Source organism: Colletotrichum orchidophilum (assembly GCF_001831195.1).
Source record: "Colletotrichum orchidophilum strain IMI 309357 chromosome Unknown Scaffold_5.1, whole genome shotgun sequence".
NCBI classification, from domain to species: domain Eukaryota; kingdom Fungi; phylum Ascomycota; class Sordariomycetes; order Glomerellales; family Glomerellaceae; genus Colletotrichum; species Colletotrichum orchidophilum.
Window position 1 is genome coordinate 275,292 of NW_019172961.1, and position 24,320 is coordinate 299,611.

Genomic DNA, 24,320 nt, shown 5'->3' on the forward strand with positions numbered 1-24,320 from the left:
GCTTGACAGTTGATTCCTGTTTATGAAGAGCTGACCCGTTAATACAGGCAAAAGTGGCAACTAGTACACCTTCCAAGCGGGCTAATCGTCCAACCTGATGTTGATGCATGAAAGGCACGTTACTACAAGTCCCCGACTTGTAGCTTGGTTAGCAGTGCGGGCCTGGGAGGTGAGTCTGGCCCGTAACGCTGGTTCAGACCAAATTCCGCGGTGTCCCTGAGATAAACCAGCTTAGTGAAGGCATGATCTGGTCAACAAGATTTAATTATAGTTTTCGGGAGAAAATACATGTTGATATCTGTGACTGGCCGCCTAGTCAGCTTCATAGGTCTGTTCCCGCAAGACGTCATACTGATGCATGTCTGCTAACAATAATTTCATTTGTAAGCAAGCGCAGTCCCGGATTGTTCATTATTGGCTCCAGAGATTGCTACACGCCTACATTGTACGCAATCAGGCAATGGATCGCATCGCAAGGCGGAATCCGTACAACAGCTAGTTGAATAGGCCGACTAGTAGTTTCTACTGTTATTAAGACGATGACGCATGTGTATTGGGATCTTGTGGCTGGCTGCACGTCAGGAGCCACGTGAGATGAAATTCAGGTTCTTTGTCTAAAGCAATTGAATCGCTAAACCTGAACCGTGTTTTATATTCAGAACCGCAACGCCATTCCAGTGATTTTCGATGCTTGCCATGACGATGGAGTGCAATGCGTCCACCTAAAATAGTCAGCCTTTCGTTCGGGATTCCTGCATGATGATCGTCATCAATATTTCAACCAGATCTTCGAATATACGTCATTGTAGTCGCCAGAGACATAGGTGCCATGGGTAGCTCTATCGTCGAAAGCCTCGTTCGCGACGGGGCTCATAGCGCGGTTATCATGGCAAGAAAATTAAGCCATTGCCTGATTATTTGGATTTGAAATTTCACGCATTCTGAACCTCTTACCATAGGACAACCCTCCAACAAAAAAAAAGGCCGAAATCGGGGCCCGTCTCATCACCGTCGACTATTTTCAGACAGGCACTGTTTTAGAGGCATATTCGATCAGTGCCGTCATCTCAACGATAAACTTTTGTTTTTGAATCGAATTTGAGCCCGATCTCATCAAAGCCGCAAACTAGTCGACCGTTGCGAAACGATAGGCCTCCAATGTGTGGGGATCACTCATACCCTGTAGCACGTCCTTTAATCCATGACAATGCTGTATAAGTTTAGTTGCGTAGCCACGAAGAGAAGCAACTAGCTTGTGATTCTCAGAGAGTCGACAGTATTTCCCGCTGGCGAAGGTAAAGTACTTGCGATGCAAGCCCTCGAGGACTACTCACTTTCTTAGACCTGCGTTGTTACTGGGTTTCTTTCCGACTATTCTATTATACCCAGCGGTAAAATATAAATAACGACCTTAGTCGTTCTAATTAATATGGTCTATAATATGGCTGCTATTCCCGTGTCTGGCTCAGTTACCGTCGTCTTGATATATCGCTTCGAGATTGCCGAGTTTGTCGTCCGAGCTCTCCCTCTAAAGCATTAGGGGAGAGATGTACATCAATAGGGGCAAGTTGGCTCTCAATTAAGTCGTGGCTCTGGCAGAGAACATCAAGAGAACCAAGTTCAGCATTCCGCACGACTCGATGGAGGATTTGCAAGTTGGGAGACTCACTGACCTCTCGTCGCGAAAGGATCACTACCCCTGTTATCCGTACCTCAAGGGGCAATGTTGTTCTAGCCCGAGATTGTGTGGCTAAGGTGCCCTCATAAAACGGCACACGCGCCACACTGGACCAAACCCACCCTTGGCCCTCCCCCAATCGAAGCCAACGACGGGGAATATGTGGTACGACTCGCCGAGAGATTCGCTCGGCAACATCCGAAGCATGACCGCGGTACTCAGCCGACAGGCAGCTCCATGCCCACGACGCACGAGCAAATAGCCGCTATTTCATATACACAACTCAAATTGATGGCGGTCCCAGTTTTATAATGGAGTTTTGGCTAGTTCACCAAACCTTAATAAGGTGTCTGAAGAGCAACACTCTGAGGTTTGTCGGCTTGAGCCGGAATAACCTGGAAAGCGAGTACTTCACCAGCCCCTATCCCACTGATTGCTGACGGCGAAGCTTATGCCGTCCGCTACTTCCGGCTCACGAGGTACCGAAAACAACATTACGACAAAATCAGGTGGAAGGCGACATGGCTCGTGCAGGTTATTTCCAGACCCGTCAAGTCGTACGATAAACTTGAAGACCCTGATCTCAGAATTCTCACGCTGACGAAAACAAACGAAAAAGTGCAAAAGCGACCTCTTTTTTTTTTTTTTTTTTTTTTCTAACTGCGGTTGACTAAACTATCCTCGGCTGAGTCTTCATCCAGCTTCAGCAATTTCATATCATTGTGGATATACTTCTAGCGCGCTACGGGGCTAATGCAGTGCACATGATATCTGTGAGTCCTAGTTGCACAGTCAACGCAAGTAAGCGCTAAACAGCATTTTGATATATTATCTTTTACACCAAACATGAGTATTCTCGACTCTATAATGTAGCAAGATCCATCCAAAGCCAGTTATCCAGTACCCTTATACAGTAACCCATTGACCAAACTCCAGCCCAATGCAAATCTTGTATCCTCTACACCCGGCCCAAGTCATTAGACATTACGGACACGTGCTCCTCATTCGCGCTCTATAGTGACGGTTTTTGTCTGCAAGATCGCCTTGTCACTCCTGTCGTCACCGCTCCCCCTTCCGCCTGCGGCGACAACTACGGAGGAGAACCCGGGTTCCTCTTCGTCCGTTCGCTTCCGATCCGTGTTGAACGTGTGCATCTCGTTCATGTCCGGAAACTGCTCGTACTGCTTGCGTTGACGGCTCCTCATGGCATTCAATGACTTTTGATGCGCGTATGACATCCGGTATCCTCCAATGACGTACGATGACGGGTTTGTTGAGGAACCCATGAGTTTTGGCGCGAAATGCTTGAAGAACTTTCGCAGGGTGGGCATGGAACCGCAGATCACAAAGAGATTGGCTTCGATGAATCTATCGAGAGAGGTGTCAGGGCAATCAAAAGACAAGAAGTGATGGAAATTACTTACGTCCAGATGTTCGCAGGGGCGGCGTCCCATGATGGATCCACGCTTTTGAGCAATGGAGGCAGGTAGGTAAGTCTGACAATGGAGGTAGCCACAGTCCTTCAATAGAGTTAGCGGCAGGTAACTGGACTTTTGGAAAGGGATCACTTACATTGATCCAATGGCAAAGATAATAACAGCGCCAATCTTTGATGCCATCTTCATGCGTAGACTGAAGATCATGGGCATCGGCAGAATGAATAGCATGACGTCAGTAACGATATTAGACACAGCCGTTGCCATGTACAGAATGCCAACGTCGAGGCACTTTCCGCCGGTGATGGTGAAGTCGAAGGCTTTCCTGACGGGATTGCAGTGGAAAAGCATCAGGACAGTGATGCACGTTGTATACAATGATACCACAGCGATTCCCGTCCATACTGCTACTCTAAACCATTTTTGCGGCGAAAGTTGAAGATAGAATGCCAAGAGGGACAACTTTGTGGAGCCATTACACAGCATAAAGACAGGCGCCGTTACGTAGGTGGTCTTTGCCAGGTCAGCACGACCTGAGTAATGGAGGCTTTCTGCGTCACGACTCACAATAGAATATTGGACGAATCTAGACATTGGCATCTCCCAGGCATGGGCGCACATGCCACCTTTGGCAATAGAAGCTGTATCAGTCTAGTCAACATCCATGACTTGCAGCATGCAAGATGGGTTACACATACCAACAAGCATTGCCTGAGTGACAACGGAGGCACCCTGAACGAAGAATGGTCAGGCAACGATCTGGTAGAGCCAATGATCTGAAGAGCGATCAGTGGATCGTGGATTCAAACTCACCCATCCCAGAAACATCAAAACTTTCGGCGACAGTCAGTAAATGGCAAAGGACCAGTTCTACGAAGCAATATAACTCACTATCATCAACTCGCAGCCCCTTGGAGAGGAACAACTTGGTGTAAAACCTTTGGCACAGGGCAATGAAGGCGATCGTACCGCCAATACCAAAGAGCAGATAATGCTCCAGCACCTTTTGCTGCCGCGGGTGGTCAAAGTCGACCGTGACGCCCGGCGGGGCTGGGATTACAGAGGCTTCCGACATGATGCCAATGAAATGGTTCAGAGTCACGAGCAACCGATATCTTGGGTCCAACGAAAAGGGAAACAGAAGCATCCGATCAAGCGTATATACATGTTATCGGATTCAGTTGCCATCCTCGGCGGCCATAGTCGGGCGTCCCGCGAGTGTAAAGGACCAGGGTTCAACGTAGAAAATTATGGCTTCCCCCCTTCGGCGAAATTGCAGGCTTCAGGCACTTCCTTACATATTTTCTTTTCGACGGGATGAACTCTGGACATTGGCGAGAGGGAGCATGGATCACTGGAGGTCCTTTCGAGAACTCCTGATAAGTGGGATGCAGCGTGACTCATGGAATGGGGATCCTCCACAACGGTCAAGTACCCAGGAGGCATTTACTCCACCACAAGGATAGGCTTCCTGTCTTGTGCTGCGTTCGATTTCCTATTATAATTAATCTCGCCGCAATCATTGCTCGAGATCTTGACCTGGATGTTCTGCAAACCGAGCAGCTTTGCATTCGTGGGATCACTGCCATCAATCATTAATAAGAGGCGCAGTGTTTGCCGGTCGATCCGCGCCCCGGTTGAAAAGTCTGGTCCGAATTCACAATGATGTTCTGTTACTGGAGAGTGTTGGAAGTTGTCTCTTTAGACTGGGGTTCAGCTCCGGTAGTTGGGGGTGGTGCAACGTATGAGAATGACCAGTCACAAAGCGGGCCGCCGGGACTGGGGTTGACAAGGGATTGGGACAGCCAAGGCAAAAGGACCGGTGGCTCCAATCTCCAGGACACAATCAATGGTAGAGGAACGTCATGACCATTTGGCCCTGGTTGCCGGTTATCCTCGCACTCGCAGACCTCTATCATTGTGCTCGGCATCAGGGGTCGGAAAAACTTGAGACATTTGCAGAGGAATCTGCGGCCGAGCTTTCAGATCCTCCGCCCTTTTCGTCAGATCTTGGTCAAAGCTGACAGAGCCAGACAGCGACCCCCAAGTTCCAACAGACGTAATGGAACGGTACCTAGGGTCCGGCACGGGTAGAAAGAGCAAACCCGCCTCTTCTGCTTCGTAATACGGAAATGGATCTAGAATCCTAGAGCGCGAATCCATGTTCAGGCGGAATGGATTAGAAGGTCCCCCGTCGTACGGTCAATCTCCCATCCTTTTCTGTATCTTTGCACGTATACTTATCCCTCATAAGGTCCAAATACTCTGTATTGTCTATGCATATATAACACACTGAGTCGCAGAGCAGAGCTTCTGCTCCCTTGGAGGCGATCGTTATAATAAAGTTTACGTTCCCACTTTGGGCCTACAAAAGCCTTCAACGGCTCCCGTGCATGGCATGGATAGGGCAAGTAAGTCATCTCAAGCTTCACCAGCATGACTCGCCATCCACTGTCCACAATTTGGAAAAAGAAGAATAAGGAGGCGGCTGTTCAAAAACTCGGAGATGACCTCCTTGGAGATGACGATGCCGCAGAGTATTATCCCTCTTCGACCAACAATATGTTCGAGATTGTTGAGGAGACGCGCCCCACAGCATGTGTCTCTGGCCATTAGCAGAATAGACATTATCATCTGCGAAACTACTCCGCCCCATATCTCGAGATACCGCGCAGGAAAGGGGCAGAGGAGGATGCCATTATTTGCCCCCAAAAAAGTGGTTTTCTTCAGTGAAGTGGGAGGCGACTGTTGGCGGTAACCGACTTGGCAGGCATCATCGTATCGGAGAGGCGGGCACTAGATGGGGTCGGGCCAAGTTCACCGACGCTGGTTTATTTACAGCCCTATCTCCTGCCCTCCGAAGACAAGGAAACCCCTACTGCCAAGTCGGAACGTCTGACCTTTGTCAGCGCCTAGCACACCTTGGTTCCGAAACCCCAAGGAAATCATCCCAAGAACGTCGTATTGCATGTTGGGGATGGAGTAGAAATGGGGGCGGACAAACATTTTGCAGCTTAGCTCTGCGCCCCCAAGACACATTCGTAATGACAATACCACGAGACCGAGGCCTAATCACTCTTAACTCTTGTATAATTGAGTTCCTTTAAAAAAAATATGTAACCCGGTTCCAACACGTCTTGTCACGATGACATGGAAGGCTGTCCAGGTGCAAAGGCGCTACCCAACCCAAACGCGGATAGAAGCTCCGAGAGGGCAGGAAACACGTTTCTTGGCCCCATCATCAAGCTGAAGAATTCTTCCGTTCTATGTACAGCTTTCCACTTGACCTGCGGGATTTGAGGTTCTGGGAAAGAAATTGCCCGCTGGTTGCATTACATCAAATTAGATCGACCCATGCCGGTCCTCACTCGAGGACGCTGGCCCACGGTGGAGGCCAAGTCGGTCTGAACTTAAAACTGCGGACACGGAATTCCCTGGAGATTTGATCGCTGATTCTGAATGCACCTGCAATAGACATTGTCTTGAACACCTCAACTCGAAAGTTTATAGTTCTTCTCATCCTCGTCTGATCTGCCGCCGTCCTGCCACTAAGCCTGATCCTCCCATCAGATCATCCCCACGCAGCTACTACGGGAGCTCGTGCGCAAATACACAGTCAAACAAACTCTGGCAATCATGAGGGTCTCAACAGGTTTGTCGATATTGGCCTTGGCTGCCTCGACTGTCTCAGCAAGGGGTCGCAGTCCTCACTGCGTGTGCGTACGTTACCCTCCTATCTCCCTCCCCATCCACTTCCCAGTAGCGATCATCTCTGACTTTGGCCACAGTGCTCTGCCCTTTCCAACGATCAAGACCTGCAAGGCAAAGTCTTTACAAAGGAAAATTCATTTTATGATGCGCGCTTGGAGACTTACTACTCTGCAAATGCTGCGCAAGATCCATGGTGTATGGTGCTGCCCGAGAGCACCTCAGATGTGACGAAGATAGCAAAAATCCTGAATCGGAATCAATGTCCTTTTGGCATCCGAAGCGGTGCTCACTCAGCCTTCACCGGATCCAATGGCGTCAAGAAAGGTGTCACCATTGACTTTGGTAAGTATCTCTACTGGCAAGACCATCCGTAACATTATGACATGTTCTGACAAACTCTTTTCCTTCAGGTTACATGAACACCACGACTTATGACGAAGGAACAAAGATTGCTTCGATACAGCCTGGCTCAGACTGGGAAAAAGTCTTCTCTACCCTTGATCCTTACGACGTTGTTGCCGTTGGCGGTAGAGCGTCAGTCGTGGGTGTTGGTGGCTTCGTAACAGGTGGCGGCGTAAGTAATGTCATCTTTGCCTTTCAATACACCGCATTCGTGCCGGCGCAGATATCTAGATCATTTGCTCACAACCTTTTCTGCAGTACTCCTTCCACACGAACTCACATGGCTTTGCTTGCGACTCAGTCACCAACTTCGAAGTTGTCCTTGGTGATGGCTCCGTCGTCAACGCGAACGCAAATGAGAATGCAGATCTCTGGAAAGCCCTCAAGGGAGGCTCCGGAAACTTTGGCTTCGTCACCAGAATTGATACTCGTGAGTTGTCCATGGTGTTTGATGACATACCAGGCCTGATCTCGACTAACATCTTTTTCTAAGGCACCGTCGACTCGACCCAGATGTGGGGCGGTTTTGTTACCTACAACCTCACCGAGAGAGATAATGTCTTCAATGCCTACCTGAACTTTGCCAACAACATGGAAAACGACCCTTATAGCCAGAATATCGTCGCGTTGTACTACGACAAGTCCGGCTTCACCTTGAGATCCATCCTGACCAACGTCCAAGCCAAGACAGATGCACCTGCTTTTGACGAGTACTTCCCAATTCCGAACATCTCCAGCACTGTCCGCGTTGGATCTGTTGCCGATCTCGTTCCAGAGTTCACTGGTCCCACTCCCTTGGGCCTATAGTAAGTCACTTCATCATCTTCTTCTTCTTCCTCGTGAAAACATCTGCGAGGCAATACTGATATCGAACATAGTGCAAACTGGATGGTCGGTCAAACCACGAACGACTACCGTATCATGGACTTCATCGACATCAAGCTCAAGGAATACTCAGGCAAAATGAAGGAAGCCGCGCCCGAGTCTGACTTCAATGTTCTTGTCCAATTCCAGCCGGTCACCCAGTCCATCGTCAAGCACGGTCTCGAGAACGGCGGAAACTCACTCGGCTTGGAAAATGTTGTCGCCGACGGTCCTACCATCATGTGGCTCATTGCCTTGACCGTCGACACCCCCGCGAACCAGAAGAAGATTCTGCCCTTTGCCCTCGAGTTCCGCGCCGCCATCGACGAGTACGCCAAGGAGATTGATGCTTACAAGGAATGGAAGTACCTCAACTACGCCTGGAAGGACCAGGACCCGCTCTCGAGTCATGGCAAGGAAACTGTGGATTTCCTCAAGTCCGTCGCCGAGGATTACGACCCCGATCAAGTCTTCCAGAAGCTCCGCAGGACCGGTTTCAAGCTTCCGGCTTAAGAACACGTACCTAGGTTAGTAACTGTAAAGTATGGAGTTTTGTTCTTCCAGAAGCATCGCAGATTGTTTTGCATGAAGTATAGCGTGTATAGGCCCGAGAGAGCTGGAAATAGGGTCTGTAATCCTATTTCACTATTCGTTGTTACTAATTAGCTCCGATATCAGTATCCTGTACCAATATCTTGCACTCAAATTAGTGTATTTGTATTTCAGTAAATAACCATATTTCCTTGTATGTATTTACATATTTGTGTTAGTTTATATAGACAAAAACACCTGGTGACATCATTTTTGTACGTTTACGTCGAAATTTTGGAACAAGGCATGGCCAATTCCTCCTAGATTATTACCAGTATAGGAACTCATCCTCTCTTACCTCTGGATTGGCTTTCCATTTATTTGTATCCCTTTCGTTGTTCGAGGTCCATAAGTACTGTCCCATGGATATTATGTTCGTGTTCAAAGATTTCAACGGGGATGAAACATTCTGAGGCAGGTAAAGGACACTACCTGTCATAATTTGAGTCTTCGCCTCGAGTGAGCAAGCAAACATCGTCTGATCAGAAACAGTCATAAGAATCCTCTTCACGCGGAACATAGTCCAGCTAGTCTACTAAAATCATCACATACGACCATTGACACAGTCTCCTTGGCAGAGGACACCTCTGACAGAGGGGGTAAGACTGTAGGCTAACCGGGTAGGTACACGGGTTAGGCGTGTTGGTCGTAAAGAGTGATGCGATTAAAGAGTAATACGGAAGAGCAATGAAGAGCAAAACGAAAGATAAGATAGGTATTGTGATATATATATTCTTCTTGTTATCCTTCCTAAGTAGAGGGACACGGCGAGCCCGTTTAAATACACGGGATCGCCTCAAACACGTGACTAAACTACCAGATGACTATGGGGAAATGTCACACCTACCCTATTATCTTACGGCGGCTATCTCACTTTATATATAATTAATATAAAACTAGTTATATATATTACTTTTAAAAATTTAACGAATTATAAATAAGTTATATATAAATAAAATAAGTTAATAAGCGCTTTTTGGAAAATTATGAACGTTTATAACTTAATATAAGCGCTTATCAAATTTATCACGTCGTGGTACTTTTTGCGTAATGAAAGGTGGTTAAAGAATGGTTTGAAACGAAGCAAGAGGTCACTGAGATTCCGCACACACTAGCTACGAGTTCTGCCACTTAGATATTGCAATGAAATCGACCAGCTCGTCATGATACAGCTCGGGGAAAATGTCCTCAGCATACTGTTTCCAATCTTTATCAGCAGTGCGCTGGAAGAATTTGACATGCTCCCAGTACTCCGGGTACCACCCGCTATCTTCCCAGTCGACGAGTCCTTGAATCTTCCCGTCCTGAATCAGGATGTTTCTGGTTGTGAGATCGGAATGGGAAAGAACAACACGATGACTAGTTCGCAGTCGCCGAGAGAATGCTCTCCGCACGAGCGGGGGCGTGTGTTCGTACAGACCCGATAGCAAAAATTCGTTGAAGGCCGTTTCATCACAGCACGGCGGGGAATGGTAGGTAAAGTGTAGCCTCGTGTCCCGGATTTCGGTGCCATCACAAGCGCCAATAAAATGGGCAGGAGGAGTCATGGATCTCATCTTTTCAACCACCTTCCGGAGCAGCTGCGCAATATCTTTCTTCTGCTGGACCGACATGTCGGGCCACAATTTATCAAGGGATTGCCCTTGTATATAGTCCATACTTATGTGGCCCTGACCATCAGAAGTTGTATGCACGTTGCGGACGCACGGGGCTGGGATTCCAGCATCAGCAGCGACTTTCAGCGCCTCTGCCTCTCCCAGAGCTATACGTTTCCCGGACTTGACGACAGTCTTGTCGGCGTGCAAGACAACTTTGCGATTGTACATTACATGTAGGACCACAGCGCCTACTCAGTCAGTTGAGCAAAATGGACCATCATGGGACGCTGCATGAACTGACCTGGCTCAAGCCCGTCCTCAGATTCAGATTCGTCAGAGGACCTCGCTTGTCCTCTGGCTTTCCTCATCTTCCTTAGCTTGGCGTTGTAAAGGGACTCGCCCGGTTGTTTGCCACGTGAGCGCGACACAGCATAGGTCACTGAAGCTGAGAGCTGTGAATTCTCCATTGTCCAGATGAATACTGTGTGGCAAAGTGAACAGAAATCTCGCAAACTGAGAGGAAAATTAGTCGGGGAATTAAATTGACACGTTAGCGGGGTCTCCCGCTCTCTGTATATATACCTGCAAAGATGACTTTACTTATATCAGCATTTGTCCTTGTCTCTGACACCCTTGTAAGCGTCACTGGGCATCTCTATTCTGGATACGATATCGATCTAATGCAATACCATCGAGATTCATTCATTGATTGAAGGGCGATTGTTGTTCGCCATTGAAGGGTCAGAGCGGGGTTCTGTCTTGTATTCACTCACTGTTGGTTTACGTATCACAGGTGTGATTGTTCGATCGAACTGGGGTGACGATGGGTCAATTAACTGTATATTGATCTCTGCGTGAAGTGGAAAAGAGAGGTTCTAACCGGCGGTTAGACCGCCAGTTGAACGCTGATATAGAGACCCTCAGATGGCCCCTGCGCTGGCGCTTACTCGAGGTCGAATTGGGCTTCCAATCCGACACAGTGTAACTACCAACCGACGACCGAACTAGGCCCTGGTCACAGGGGTGCTTCAAAGACGAGACTGCAACTTTGGGGAAAGCAAACCCAGCTGATACCAATGGCTGGCTGGTATTAAAAGGCCAATGGAATAAGGCCCGTCGGCTTCGTTGTAACAGCCAGAGCCACCCCGATTGATCTTTATTTTCGGCTGCACAGTGTCGATAATACGGTTGAATACAGGATAATCGCCATTCACGGCTTCAGCTGTACAGTCGTTGTACCAACGGTCTCCATCGATTCTGGTATGAGGTTCGGCAATGCATTAAGTATCCGCTAGACTGTAGAAGCTCCGCCAAGCAACGTCAACTTACGCTACCGGCACCCTGATTATATTGAGCCTGTGTTCAAAATTAGCTTGGGGCACTCGACATGACGTGGAACTATAACGTGGCCGAACCGTTTTTGCTGAAACCGTTCCGAGAAACATTGAACGTGAGCTGCTAGTCGTACTTCTAATCAGTGTCGTTATTGACTTAACAGTCGCGCTGCTTGTGATAAGAAGCCATCGCAGGCAAGAGAGGGGCACTAAAATGTGCCAGGGCTGTGAACACACCTTAATGTACTTCAATTGTTAGTCCTCAGTACCTAAGTTTAACAATAAACTTTGTTCTATGACGGCCGAAATTACGCCATCTGCGTCATGCGGTTTTTCTGGCCTCTTCCTTACCCTATATTTCGGATTTATACATGATCCTACAAGCCATTTTCTGTATTTCACGCCTTCTGATTGCCCCTAGAGTATGATCCGCAAATAAAGCGAGAAAGACTGATTGATAATATGCCCGATGCCGTTTTTAAACGTGTTTTCATAGCCATATAGCGTAGAATAAATAGGAATAGCAAAGCATTGTCCTTTTTTTCCGGGGCTTGCTTGTTACATTCCGCGAAGCAAAATACCGTTTGACTACAATCTTGCATCCCAGTTTTCTCAACAAAATATTTCAACGAGCCAAGTTTAATCCAAGCGTTGACATGTTAACATAAACACAATGCATTCGGCCTAAATCTATAAGTCATGGCCCAAAGTTTGACATGGGAAGGTGGATAATCGGAGCCGTGCTATTTGGACCTTATTAGTAATTTATGAAGCGATCAAGATGAATCTTGAAAACCAGCGCCCAAACAGAACAACTGAACTAAAGGCGATAGGTCGTTCAGCTGTTATCCCTGTATACAGATGGTAACACAAGGTTCCTCAAGCTCACAATTATAAACGCTAAAGTGCGCTCCTAGCCCAGATTTACGTAGATAAAAATGTTGGATTTTAAAGGTTTTTTTTTGTTTTGTGTTTTTTTAGCTAAAGGGTGTTGGGCTTTAATGGTGCTAATTGCTGATGGTAAAAAAAATGTACGGAGGTGCCGTTCAAAGAGCGCTAACTTTGAACGGCACCTCCGTTGATAAAGGAAGTAATTACTCAATTTTAATTAGATCATATTACTCATCACAGGGTCGTTGTGGCGCAGAGCGCAACAGTCCACGGGGCCCCTGTTTTGGGGTGAGGGGCCCCCTTTTAGCCAGCTTCTCACCGCCGAAAGGCAAAAGCGAAGATTCAGCTTCTGTTCATTATTACAGAACCAACCTTAGGAGAGCACTGTTCTCATACCTAGTCAACCTGCCCGCTACGTTACATAATAAGGTTTAGATATGGAGACTTTACATTGTTCTTTAGACAACAGTAATTTCCATCTAGCGATTAACTTTTTAGCACTACGAGAATCCTAAATATGGGCGCCTAAACGGGACCATCTCACTATAGGTGGTTGGTCGATTCCTTTAATTATACGAGGCGGGATTCGGCTTACGCCGAAAAGCAGAGCTGCGACTTCGAAGTGATAAATCAACGCCAACCTCCGCAGATCTCCTCGTTTTCCTGCGACTCTGGTCCTCGAAGCCTACCTCGATTCAATATATACAATTCTTGCATCTTTGCAGAAGCCGCCATACTCAACCTCACGTGTACAAACGCCTATCATGAGAATACTCCTCGCCCTTAGTGCTGCCTTGACCGCGTGCGGGTTAGCAATAGAGCCCGTAGGGGTCATCGCTAAAGAGCACGCTCCCTCCAGTGCCCTTCAGCTTGACGGGGTTTCCGCTGACTCTCAGATCGCGCCATCCGATTTTGTCCGGTAAGCCTTCGGAATCTTTAAGGTGTGTAATCAGCTGACATATCAAGGGTTGCATACCCTCTCGGAGAGGGACCGGCTGCTGTGCTTGAACCGCGCGTTGTAAAAGACGTCCCAGTTCCTTCGGGCATTAAACGCCCCCCACCGATAATATTAAATGGAGTGACGTTCCATTTCCGAATGGTTCAAGGTTGGGTAAAGAAAGACGTAAAGAATGTCTATTATCGAGACTACACGTGCGATACCATCATTATCGTCAATCTGAGAAGGCGATACCGGGATGTGTCAGTTATTGCCGGCGGCGTTAGGTTGCTCAAGTATAGAATGTCCAGTGGCCGTGTCACGTCTGTGAGGGCTCCGGAAGGAGGATTTCCCAAAACTCTTGACATTGATGTCGCCGTGGTCAAAAAGACTGTTGACGAAACGCCATAATACAACTCCCTTCCTAGGCTGGTTGATCTCATCGAGTGGAATCTTTCTTCGGATGCGGGCTTTGTAATTAAACTAAACCTAGTCTCAAATCACTACTCATGTTAAGTTGTTATAATGGTGTTTATAGCGAAAAATCGAATTTATAAGCTTTGGCTTTTATTTTTAGCCGCCATTTGGGATCAGAAAGCACGGCAACTAACGTGCAGACAAAACCTCATCATTTCGCCACCTGATATTGACATAATTCGAGTTGACATAATTCGTTATTAAGGTCAACGAGCAATTTGCACTGATGGCCATATCCACACAAACCTTCAACCGCATCTAGTAAAAGATCAAGTTTCGAATCGCCTGCAGCATCAGGTACTCCTTCGTATAAATAGGCATCGTCTGTTGTACCAACTCCAACCAGTCTGGTCGAAAGCGGCCAGCTATGGTGGAGTTGCAAAATTCCCAGTACTCGGGATGCCAACGTGAGTTTTCCCAGTCAATTATTTTGATGTCGAATTCGCCACTGCCGTCATCCTTAGTGCTAACCCTGCTCACCAACAAATTTCTGGGTTGCAAGTCTCCATGAGTGAATACAGCGCGATGGCCCTTCAGAGTCTCCGAAACAAAGGTTTGTAAGAGCGAGATGTGCGACGCAGGCTCAGAAGCCTCCAGCCTTCGTATCATTCCTTTGTTCAGCTCTTCTTCCGTCTCAAAAGGGCCTGACAGTTCTGGGTTTCCTTCCGGAGTCCAGAATATACCATCAGGGAAGGGCTGCCGGTCGAGTGCCCCGAAATAGCCAGGAGTTGGGATTTTGCGGAGGTTTTCAAGCATGTTATATAATCAGTTCCTTATGTCGAGCTTTTCCGCGGGCGTTAGGATTTCCATATGTCTCCGAGCTCTTGGCCATCCACATACTCCATCACGATGAAGTTCCACCCTGTTTCTGGCTCGATCATCGTTGCGAAAACCTTGGGCACAGGAACGTTGCTATTCGCTTATACGTGTTTGAGATTCTCTGCCTCAAGAAGAGCGACCTGAGCGCCGAGTTTCACGGCAAAAATGTTGACCAACTCTCATCACTTTCGCAGACGCATCAGAAGGACTCAAGATTTCTGTAGACGCGCGGATCTCGGTGATGGAGGGGATGACAGGGTCCGACATCTTGGGCACTGTTTGTGTGTGTTAGGGAAGCAAGAACATGTGACAAAAGCATCAATGGAGCAAGAAGGATGTGAGTTGATAATATGTGGCGGTTTGTCAGGTAAGTGTGAAATTTTTAATCGGCGTTTAGCTGAACTGCAGCTATATTGAGCACAGTCACATATATTACTAATACACCCCGAGACGGCTGCACTGCGGCTAACAATCCTTTAATTCCTTTTCTTAATACGTAAGTAAAGAATAAAACACTAAATCGACTAGTACATAATGATTAGTAAATCTTAATAAAATCTTTCTAAAAAAGCAGTATTTAAGAAGGAAACATAATGACGGGTAAGTTAACTAAGTATCAAAATAATATTCTTTAAAAATAGGTTTAATATTGTCGGATTGGAAGCCCAATTCGACCTCGAGTCAGCGCTAGCGCAGGGGCCATCTGAGCAACTGACGGTTCAACCTCCGGTTAGAACCTCTCTTTTCCACTTCGCGCAGAGATCAATATACAGTTCATTAACCCTTCGTCACCACGGTTCGACTCGAACAATCACACCTGTGATACGTCAAACAACAGGCTTTAATCGGAGGTTCGACCGTTAGTTAAAAGTTGATAGAGAGGCCCTCAGATGGCCCCTACGCTTGCGCTGACTCGAGGACGAATTGGGCTGCGACGATCGTGTCTTCCAAGTTATCGATTCTCAACACGAAAGCCTTGCCCATTCTCAGATGCGCCTTTCTCGACGATGGCGGCACCAATCACTGAATACAGTTACATTGAAGACGTGGAACGACTGAGCGACTACCGGCCGGGTGGTTATCATCCCATCCAAATCAATGATCGTCTTCACAAACGATACCGCATTGTCCACAAGTTTGGGCACGGGACATTTTCAACGGCCTGGCTTGCTCTTGACGAACGAACATCAAATTATGTCGCCATAAAAGTCGGCACTGCAGATGCAGACAGGCGAGAGGTAGATATTCTTTCTCAGCTTACGAAAGGAGTTGCTGCTTGCAGCAGCGCCGCAGACAAGGCGTCGATGATCCCGGTGGCCGTTGATCGCTTTAGTCTTGACGGCCCCAATGGGACTCATCCTTGTTTTGTTACAGTCCCAGCAAGGTGTAGTCTTGTGGATGCGAAAGAGGCATCGGACTCGAGACTATTCCAGCTCGAGGTTGCCCGGTCTCTGGCTGCCCAGCTTGCTATGGCCGTTTCTCTTGTTCACTCACAGGGTTATGCTCATGGAGGTACGTGATTCTTATCCTCATTGCTGCCTCTCATTTGATAATCTAATGACACCCTCCTCTAGACCTTCATCTTGGAAACGTCCTTCTCCAGCTACCTTCTTCTCTAAATAATCTCTCAGTGGAGCGATTGTATGCGAATTTTGGAGCCCCAGAGCAGGAACCTGTTGTCCGCCTCGACGGAAGACCGACCTCTTCAGCAGCTGGGGTCCCTTTGTATGCCGTCCCACCCGTGTGGCTTGGAATAGCAAGCGATGAGGTCACTCTGAACGGGGCGAAAGTATTACTTAGCGACTTTGGTGTCGCCTTTCGCCCGTCAGATAAGTCCCGCTTTGAATCACATACACCCCTTGTGATACGCCCGCCTGAGGCTTTCTTTGAGCCAACGACGCCTCTTTCCTTCGCGTCGGATATATGGAGCCTCGGTTGCATCATCTTCGAGTTGCTCGCTCACAGGTCTCTCATCGACGGAATCCTCGCGCCTCTGGACGAAATCACGGCGCAGCAGATTCACTTACAAGGTCCTCCGCCGTCTGAGTGGTGGGATAATTGGGACCAGCGGTTCAAGTGGTTCGACGAAACGGGAAGACCGCTCAGTAACCAGTGTGATATATGGTCGTGGGATAGGAGGTTCGAGCAATGGGTACAAGAGCCGAGACGGTCTTGTGGTATGAGTATTATCAGTGAGGAGGAGAAAGCTGCATTATTTGAACTGTTACAGTGGATGCTCACATGGAGAACTACGGAGCGGCCAAACGCAGAGGAGGTATTGAACGCGGCTTGGATGAAGAGCTGGGCTTTACCAGCGTACGACGAAACGCGGAAGGCTTGGGTATGACATTTGCAACTTCTTATCCCGGCATGTACCGCTAAACGGAAAACTAAATGTTAAGAGCAGGTTGTCTGTCGCTTCCAAGCGCCCTGGCTATGTACCCCATGAAATCCTGGATGTACGCCTTTGCTGAAACGATCGCCTCAGGCGATACTTTCGCTGAGACTGGCGTGGCGGCCACCATCAGCGCTGGCTTGAAAGAAGAGTTCTTCGAGATTGGATTGGAAAGTTTGGATTTGTCGTGTCCTAGAATACGATAGATACTCGTTTAACGATGGCTCTTGTTCACTCGGTTTTTGCACTGCTTGCCTCCTCAGGATCAGTTGCGCATAATTACCTCCAGACAAGAAACAGCTGCTACCTCCATGTTAAAACACTGGAGTTGAGCGACTATCCGTTTCAGTGCGCGCCTTCAATCGAGTACAAGTCATCGCAGTGAGACAGAAGCGGGATGCTTAAATTATTTTAAAAGAAGAGTATATAGGTCGTCACCAGCAAGGCCCCGTTGGGCCACACCCCTTACCTGTGATACATACCTTACATCCAACAATTGTCAACTGAACTCGCTGCATAAGGTCAATTGAAAATTGAGATGCAATCGGCCTTGATGGCGACATAGCGTCACGAGAATTATAGCCAGTGATGGGGATGTGCGTTGGGACGATAGTCATTTAATAAGACCGATCTTGAATAGTAATTGGGTACCTCTCTGTGTCTACTGACGACTGTCGCTTGCCTTGGGCATTATTTTGGGGTCGTTTTGCTACGGCACAGGACTTTTACAAGTCCAACGCCAACTATTGAACTTCGCTTTTGCCCGAGTTTTCTGCCATTATGAGCGCCTTGCGCGGCCGAATTGTCCTCGATCCATCCGTTACTCTTAACAGCCTAGGTGCTTTTTTCTCCGGCTCCAGCTTCCGTACTAGCAACGGGCTGCTTGATGGACTCTTGTGCGCACGTGCTGTCAGCCCTGTGCATGCGATACCGAAGACGGCGCGTGGTATTTCCTTTCAAAGTAAGCCAAAGCCCGGCCGTAAAATCCCATCTTGCCCTGGGAGTATAGATGAATGGTACTAGCCAGATTCCGAGCGTCCTGGTCGGCGAGAGTCTCTGAAAGTCTGTGATCTGCATGAGCATTTTGCTCAGCATCCCGCACCATTTTTGCATAAGCTTCCTCGTCTGCCCACCTCCCTACCTCATCTTGGTCCAGTGGCCAGCCTCCCTCATCATACTGTTCCGGTAGGTTTAGAAGGCGAGGCACCGTAGACAGGAAGCAGGGGGTGTCGACCAGCTCCCAGGGCAACACGTAGGAGCCCTCCCAGTCGATTACGCCTAGAACGTTGTAGGTTTTAGTAACGATAACGTTGCTGTGGAAGAGATCGGCGTGGCGAATGGGGAATGGTCCTTTTTGCGTGAAATGTCTACCGCTACTGGCCAATTCGGCAAGCCGGCTTGGAAATTGCTTGTTTCCTTCCAGGATTTCGTCAATTACTGACGCTGGTAGATTGCGTCGGAGGTAGCTTTCGTCATAAGGAAACTTTAGAACAGAAGCCCATGCCTCGATGAAGGATGCTGCTGTATCGAACGGTCCACCGATGCCTGGGATAGCACCCACGGTGAAGCTCCCGTCCGCGTGGCTGGTAACAGCACCAATCTGTGGAAGACGGGCTGAGGCGATCTGGACCTGTCCCTCGAGGTGAGCTTGGAGATTCTACATAGAAGGAGCTGATAAGGGGGGCATTGTGGAACTGTTACTCACATGTGCAGCCGCCATTGTCTGGTAGAAATTCTGACGATGCTGGCGTGGAATAAGGCCCCAATCGACCCTTTCATAGCCGCGAGCTTGATCTGCGGCTGTGTTGCCAGGCAAAAATTCGAGCAGGACGAAAGAAGAGCGCGATGTATTGGCATCGTCAAGTTCGAACGCGAAGATATGAGGCACTGGGGCCCTGGCCTCGGCCAGCAGCATCATAGTATCGATTTCGATGCGTGATTTCCGGGAGGTTTCTGGAGTCGACTCGCGCAGCTGGACGCGGGCGACCCAGCGGGTTCCGTCTTCAAATTCTAGCAGACGCGCAAGAGAGCTACCACCGGCTCTGTAGTTTGAAAGCAAGTTGCAAGGCACTCCGTTTTTAGCTCGAGACGCAATGTTGCAAATGGCCACCCAGTCTGTCCGCTTGAGACAGACGCTCACTTGCGGTTCCATGGAAACATTTGGACAAATCCAATTCCATTCAAGCAACAGATTGTCGTCTTTGTCACAAGCCATGGCGGCCAGAATATTTGGCGACCACTGAGGGATGGGATTGGTGCACGGAGTGTACGCTGCGGTCATGTGAAGCGGAAGTACGATTAGTAGGTTAAGTTGGCTTCGATTCCTAGGGGCGTCAACTGGTGTTTTGGCCAAACGGCATACTTTGCGGTCAGCAACTAAGCCCCTGCCGGACAGATGTATTGTCGTTACTCGGTGAAGCCCTGGTCGCTGCCTAATCCTCTTCCGAGTTTGATGACCGTCAATCCGACGTCTCCAAACAAGCGCTAAGAGGTCTTGATTGGAGGGGCAGGCCGACGTTGGCACCACCGACGGGTAGAGGGAGCACAGAGAGTTACGCGGGTTCCAGTTGTTAACGAGCCACCCCAAGCAATTGGCACCACCAACAGTTGGGATTATGGGTACCTATGCAAGCAAACAAGTTCGTCTGCTGCCCGGCCTGCAAGCTTATGTAGCGAGGTGAGACAAGCTGAGACAAAGCTCGTCAACACCAGACTGACCTGCTTGAACGTCATCGTTCAGGCATCTGTCTCAACTAGAAAGTCGCCCTCTTTTGTACTCTTGGCTCACATCGGCTCGATTCGCGTGGAATGCGGTGTGGAGGGGAGCATTATTCATGTATTCTTTCAGCAGCTTGGGGACATCTGACCTCACGTTGCTTGCTCAAGCTTCCAGACTGAGAATAGACCAGACACCAATGGCGACAAGACAATCTGGAATCGGCTGGGCTGGCACCGGAGTCACTTTCAGGCGGTCGGAGCCGATTTCGGCAGATAATGTTATGGCCACCGTTGCAAGCTCGCTAGGAGTCGGGTCAAGTGATGTGATTTTGCAAATCTAATCTACCACGTAACACCAAATCAGGTCCACGCCAGAAACACAGTCTAGAAATGATTCTTTGAGCTCAATTGGTGAGCATCACTCCAATTCAATCGTTCCTATCGGCCTCTGTCAATATCACAAGCACGTGAAAGAAGACAAGCATGGAGAAGACTCTCACCTGGAGGTTTTGACGTAGTGTCGTATACGACTCTCGCGATGCCGTCTACTTCGTTCACAATGCGCCTGCTAATAGCCTTGAGGAGACTCCACTTGAATTCGTATGGCTCGGCGCTCATCATGTCCAAGCTGGTTACGGCTCGCAGAACGCAAATGTAGCCATAGACCCTGGCATCTCCCTGTACACCGACGGCTGTGGCGACGAATGCAAAGTCAGATACCGCTACAAATTTTTAAAAAAAAAAAAATGGGAAGAAAGATCGTACCTCTGTTGGTATCAAGTGCGGCGTAGGCTTGGGTGACCTGGAAGATTTCTTTAGTAAACTTTCTCATAGATGACAGGTGGTCGCGTCGAACCTCGTCATAGATCCCGGCCTCTCGGATCATGGAGATGAAGATGTGATCTGCCTTGCGCACAATTTCGACTCGCTCGCGGGTGACTTCGCCGATAATCCTGATACCCAAACCGGGTCCCGGGAAGGGGTGTCTCCCAATGAGCTCCTCGTGGATCTGCAGTTGCCGTCCGAACGCCCGTACTTCGTCTTTGAAACTACGTATCGTTAGCGACTGCGACCAGCAATTACCCTTACTGTTCAATTCATATTCAAAATGACTTACAGCTCTCGAAGCGGTTCAAGGAGCTTCAGTTGCGCTTCCTATTGTTTATTAACATCTTTACATCAAAATAACGTTGGTGAGTGCAACTTACGCCGTTTTGCATGCGAGCAGGAAGTCCTCCGGCATTGTGATGAGCTACACGAGCCTTAGTATTGCACATTCGCGGGGCGGATGGGAAGTTGAAAAAAGTAACTCGAATGTGGCGCAAGGTGTTGCGGGCGGTTCGTCTTTATGGTTGAGGTGCAGACTCGCATTCTCGCCGCCACAAAAAAGGCAATGAGGAATACAACAGAGAGACTTACATTTGATTGTAGAACTGGCGGCTCCCTTGAAACTCAAGCTTTCTACAATATCGGCTACACAGAGTTAATGAATTTTCAATCCCTGGTGAACAGTGAACAACTGACCATAAAGTGTTCCCTGGAGAAACCATTCAACCTTTCCGGCAAGCGGTGTGTGCTCTGCCTCTTTCTCTATGCTAAATACAGAGTTAGGTAAAGTCTTCCACGATTCAAAAGGTGATGAGCATAGGCTTACCGGAGTGCCTCAATTTCAAAGAGGTCAATAACTGTTATCTGAGATCAGTATAGGCTAACCAGTTCAAAGGGTTTTGCCTTACAAGTCCCTCCAATAATCTTCCTCTTAGCTTCGGGCTCTGTGACCCCTGCAAGACGGTCGAAGAAAAGCTTGGATCCGTCCACCACGGTGAGGTTAATTCCTAGATACTTGTCCAAGGTTTGTTTAACCTGATCGCATTCATTCAGACGCATGAGACCTAACAGACATTAGAACATGACTGGTAAGCGAGTGGATATCTTGCCGAGCATTGTCCTCACCAGTGTCCACAAGGATTGCGTGGAATCGGTCTCCAATAGCTTCTTTCATCAGCTTGGCGGCTACAGTGCTGTCGACACCGCCAGAGACAGCTCCAATCTGCGAACTGGTGAGCAGGCTAACATGTGTGGCTGGGCAAGAGGGAAATACATACAACCTGTGCTTTGTCGCCAACCAGTTTCCGAATGCGAACAATTTCCTTCTCTGAGAAATTGTCCATTTTCCAGTCCGCTCGGGCACCGCAGATCTTGAGAGCGAAGTTGGCGAGGATATCAGTTCCCCGCTCTGTGTGGGAGATCTCGGGGTGGAATTGAATGCCTATCAGTCATACTCGTCAGCAAACTTTAGCGTGAGCTTTGAGAGGATGCACATACCGAAGATAGGTAGAGACTGGTGGGCAATGCCAGCAAATTCGCTGTCCTTGGTGGTGGCAATGGTCTCAAAGCCTTCGGGTAGCTGAACGACCTTGTCAAAATGACTCATTACGACTATGGTCAGAGAATGTTAGAGACGTATCAGCCCAAGCCAGACGAATAACGAACCGTTCAAAGAGTCTCCCAATCCCTCGAAGAGCCGATCGGCATGGCTGCCAACCTTGCGGATGGCCATCGAGGTTTCCCCATACTCACGGGTCTGGCCGGGTGCCACATTGCTTGGGTTTACTCGCCACGCTGGGACAGTCGTTAGTCAATGATCGTCCGGACACACCCAGGGCGGAGAATACCAATCAGTTGATTGCCGAAACAAACTCCTCTTCGTGGCACGTCAGCGGCTTATTCATCTTGCTTTTGGCATACAACGTACAACACAGGAACACCGAGCTCGAACACCAGCGGATCCACGCCTGGGGCGTCGGGGGAATACACGCTTGACGGACCCCCGCTAAGAATAATCCCAACCGGTTTCCAAGCAAGATCTTTGAGCTTTTGAGTGCAAGGTAACATCTCAGAGTACACCCCGAGAGATCTCAGCCGTCTCAAGATGAGCTTTGGTTTTGTTAGTTCCTGTTACCCGCATAGCAGAAGTAGTCTCTGGACAGAACAGACATGACTGGTCTGGGATCCTAGATCCAACACGAGCACGGTCTTGACAACAGCAATGGTCAGCTTAGAGGATACCAGATTGAGAATTGAGGATGCTTTGTTCTTACGTCGAAGGTAGCGTGCGGCGGCGCCGCTTCAAGTGTGTCGTCGCTCATTTTGTAGAAGATTTGCAGCCGAATATTCAAGGCGTGACTATCGTTACTCAGAGGAATGAGGTTCGCAAATCGGGCGGGCAAGGGTGTGATAAAGAATTTTTTTTGGACCAGCAAAACCTTTGGTGGCTGACTCATTTAGGTAAGTACCCGCATGAATCTCGGCCCACTAATGTCACATAAGGTACCCGGGATTGGGGGAACCTGGACAGAGGTTAGGCCACTTATCAGGTATAGCCACTTAGACCATCGTTAAAAGCCTATCCTGACTTTCGAGATAGTGTTATATAGGGGCCTTCTGACTGACGGGGTCTGTCTACCAGGAAGGTTTATTTCTGTCACGATTTCTGTTGGGCTGGTCAGTCTGTCGCTTGGCGACTAGTCTGTTCCTAGAACTAGGAGACCAGTCTATAAATATGGCTTCCTCTAAATAGGATAGCTAGAGTATTCTTCTAGCCAAGATAAGCCCTCTGGTTCAAAGGGCTATATCATAGGCAGTTATGACCTTATATAAAGAGGGAGCCATCCAATGATCCTGACAAAATGGCCTGACTGGTGCGTATCTGAATCAGTGTCCAGGAACGCGTCGATTCAATTCTCCTCGAGTGTGCGAGGGGACTGGTCTTGTACCCTGCTGCGTGGGCTAGTAGGCTGTTTTTAGATTTTTTGGCAGGGCTCTGGTCAGAGTGTTATGCCTGACAGAGCTGCGACAGAATATCCTTATGTGCAGAATGGCCTTTAAAATATCTACCTAAGACAATTACTCTAATTAAGGGGGCCCTTGTGGTATGCTAGCCATGGTAACTAAATAGATATCTTAGTAAGAAGAACATTCCCGTCTATAGGGGCTCAATATCTACTTAACCATTTTGGATCGATGAGATTCACGTGACCTGATGCGTCTGCTGCCACAGCACTACGCGGTCTCATCTTATTCACACCCAAACTAACAACTTGATCCGTTTCCATACACCTGCGTAATGGAAATGTAACTCGATTCGTCTTCTGACGTCAATACGAGCACTGGCGAGGGTTTGTGATTGCTCGCACTGCAGAGTTTAACCGCATTTGATGCAATCGCCAGTGACCCCTTGGCTCAGATCCGAAGGCCCAGGAAGGCGAGATTCCGACAGTTGGTTTGGACATTCTTTTCAACGATCACTGCAAGCACTGTAGAGGTATTTCAAAGAGACACATTCGAGCTAGGAAAACAAAACGATTAGAATGACGTTGACTCCGAATGAAGAGACAAGAAGATGATGCCGAGCTAGATCAATGTTCATTGACGCATTGACCATGACAACGTTTCCGCCCGGCCAAACC

At 48.4% G+C, this 24,320-nt stretch overlaps 7 protein-coding genes across 7 annotated transcripts; 4 read left to right on the top strand and 3 right to left on the bottom strand.

The window, feature by feature from the left end:
• Nucleotides 1–1,429: 1,429 nt before the first annotated feature.
• CORC01_00996 (uncharacterized protein) lies at nt 1,430–1,540 on the top strand (the record flags this gene model as incomplete). Its single annotated transcript, XM_022612652.1, has 1 exon — nt 1,430–1,540. One exon carries the CDS (start codon nt 1,430–1,432, stop codon nt 1,538–1,540), a length of 111 nt encoding a protein of 36 aa, XP_022480813.1.
• A 1,139-nt stretch (nt 1,541–2,679) lies between these two features.
• On the bottom strand, nt 2,680–4,189 carry CORC01_00997 (uncharacterized protein; the record flags this gene model as incomplete). The annotated part of the gene is made up of 6 exons (XM_022612653.1): nt 2,680–3,046; nt 3,103–3,198; nt 3,251–3,755; nt 3,813–3,846; nt 3,928–3,947; nt 4,006–4,189. The coding sequence occupies 6 exons, from the start codon at nt 4,187–4,189 to the stop codon at nt 2,680–2,682; spliced, it is 1,206 nt and encodes a 401-aa protein (XP_022480814.1).
• A 2,561-nt stretch (nt 4,190–6,750) lies between these two features.
• On the top strand, nt 6,751–8,604 carry CORC01_00998 (FAD binding domain-containing protein; the record flags this gene model as incomplete). The annotated part of the gene is made up of 6 exons (XM_022612654.1): nt 6,751–6,834; nt 6,903–7,167; nt 7,236–7,399; nt 7,486–7,657; nt 7,721–8,033; nt 8,106–8,604. 6 exons carry the CDS (start codon nt 6,751–6,753, stop codon nt 8,602–8,604), a joined length of 1,497 nt encoding a protein of 498 aa, XP_022480815.1.
• A 1,193-nt stretch (nt 8,605–9,797) lies between these two features.
• On the bottom strand, nt 9,798–10,747 carry CORC01_00999 (uncharacterized protein; the record flags this gene model as incomplete). The annotated part of the gene is made up of 2 exons (XM_022612655.1): nt 9,798–10,528; nt 10,582–10,747. The coding sequence occupies 2 exons, from the start codon at nt 10,745–10,747 to the stop codon at nt 9,798–9,800; spliced, it is 897 nt and encodes a 298-aa protein (XP_022480816.1).
• A 2,722-nt stretch (nt 10,748–13,469) lies between these two features.
• Nucleotides 13,470–13,853, top strand: CORC01_01000 (uncharacterized protein; the record flags this gene model as incomplete). Its single annotated transcript, XM_022612656.1, has 1 exon — nt 13,470–13,853. A coding segment is annotated over one exon (384 nt), but the record flags the coding sequence as incomplete, so codon positions are not given.
• Nucleotides 13,854–15,745: 1,892 nt separating this feature from the next.
• CORC01_01001 (SRPK2 bound unphosphorylated) lies at nt 15,746–17,120 on the top strand (the record flags this gene model as incomplete). The annotated part of the gene is made up of 3 exons (XM_022612657.1): nt 15,746–16,250; nt 16,313–16,915; nt 16,969–17,120. 3 exons carry the CDS (start codon nt 15,746–15,748, stop codon nt 17,118–17,120), a joined length of 1,260 nt encoding a protein of 419 aa, XP_022480818.1.
• A 923-nt stretch (nt 17,121–18,043) lies between these two features.
• On the bottom strand, nt 18,044–23,000 carry CORC01_01002 (GMP synthase; the record flags this gene model as incomplete). Its single annotated transcript, XM_022612658.1, has 18 exons — nt 18,044–18,763; nt 18,839–19,404; nt 20,352–20,543; nt 20,617–20,900; nt 20,969–21,006; nt 21,060–21,103; nt 21,271–21,324; nt 21,376–21,446; nt 21,506–21,536; nt 21,588–21,743; nt 21,805–21,901; nt 21,957–22,120; nt 22,177–22,290; nt 22,345–22,473; nt 22,527–22,555; nt 22,607–22,788; nt 22,849–22,887; nt 22,953–23,000. 18 exons carry the CDS (start codon nt 22,998–23,000, stop codon nt 18,044–18,046), a joined length of 2,958 nt encoding a protein of 985 aa, XP_022480819.1.
• Between the last annotated feature and the right edge of the window lie 1,320 nt (nt 23,001–24,320).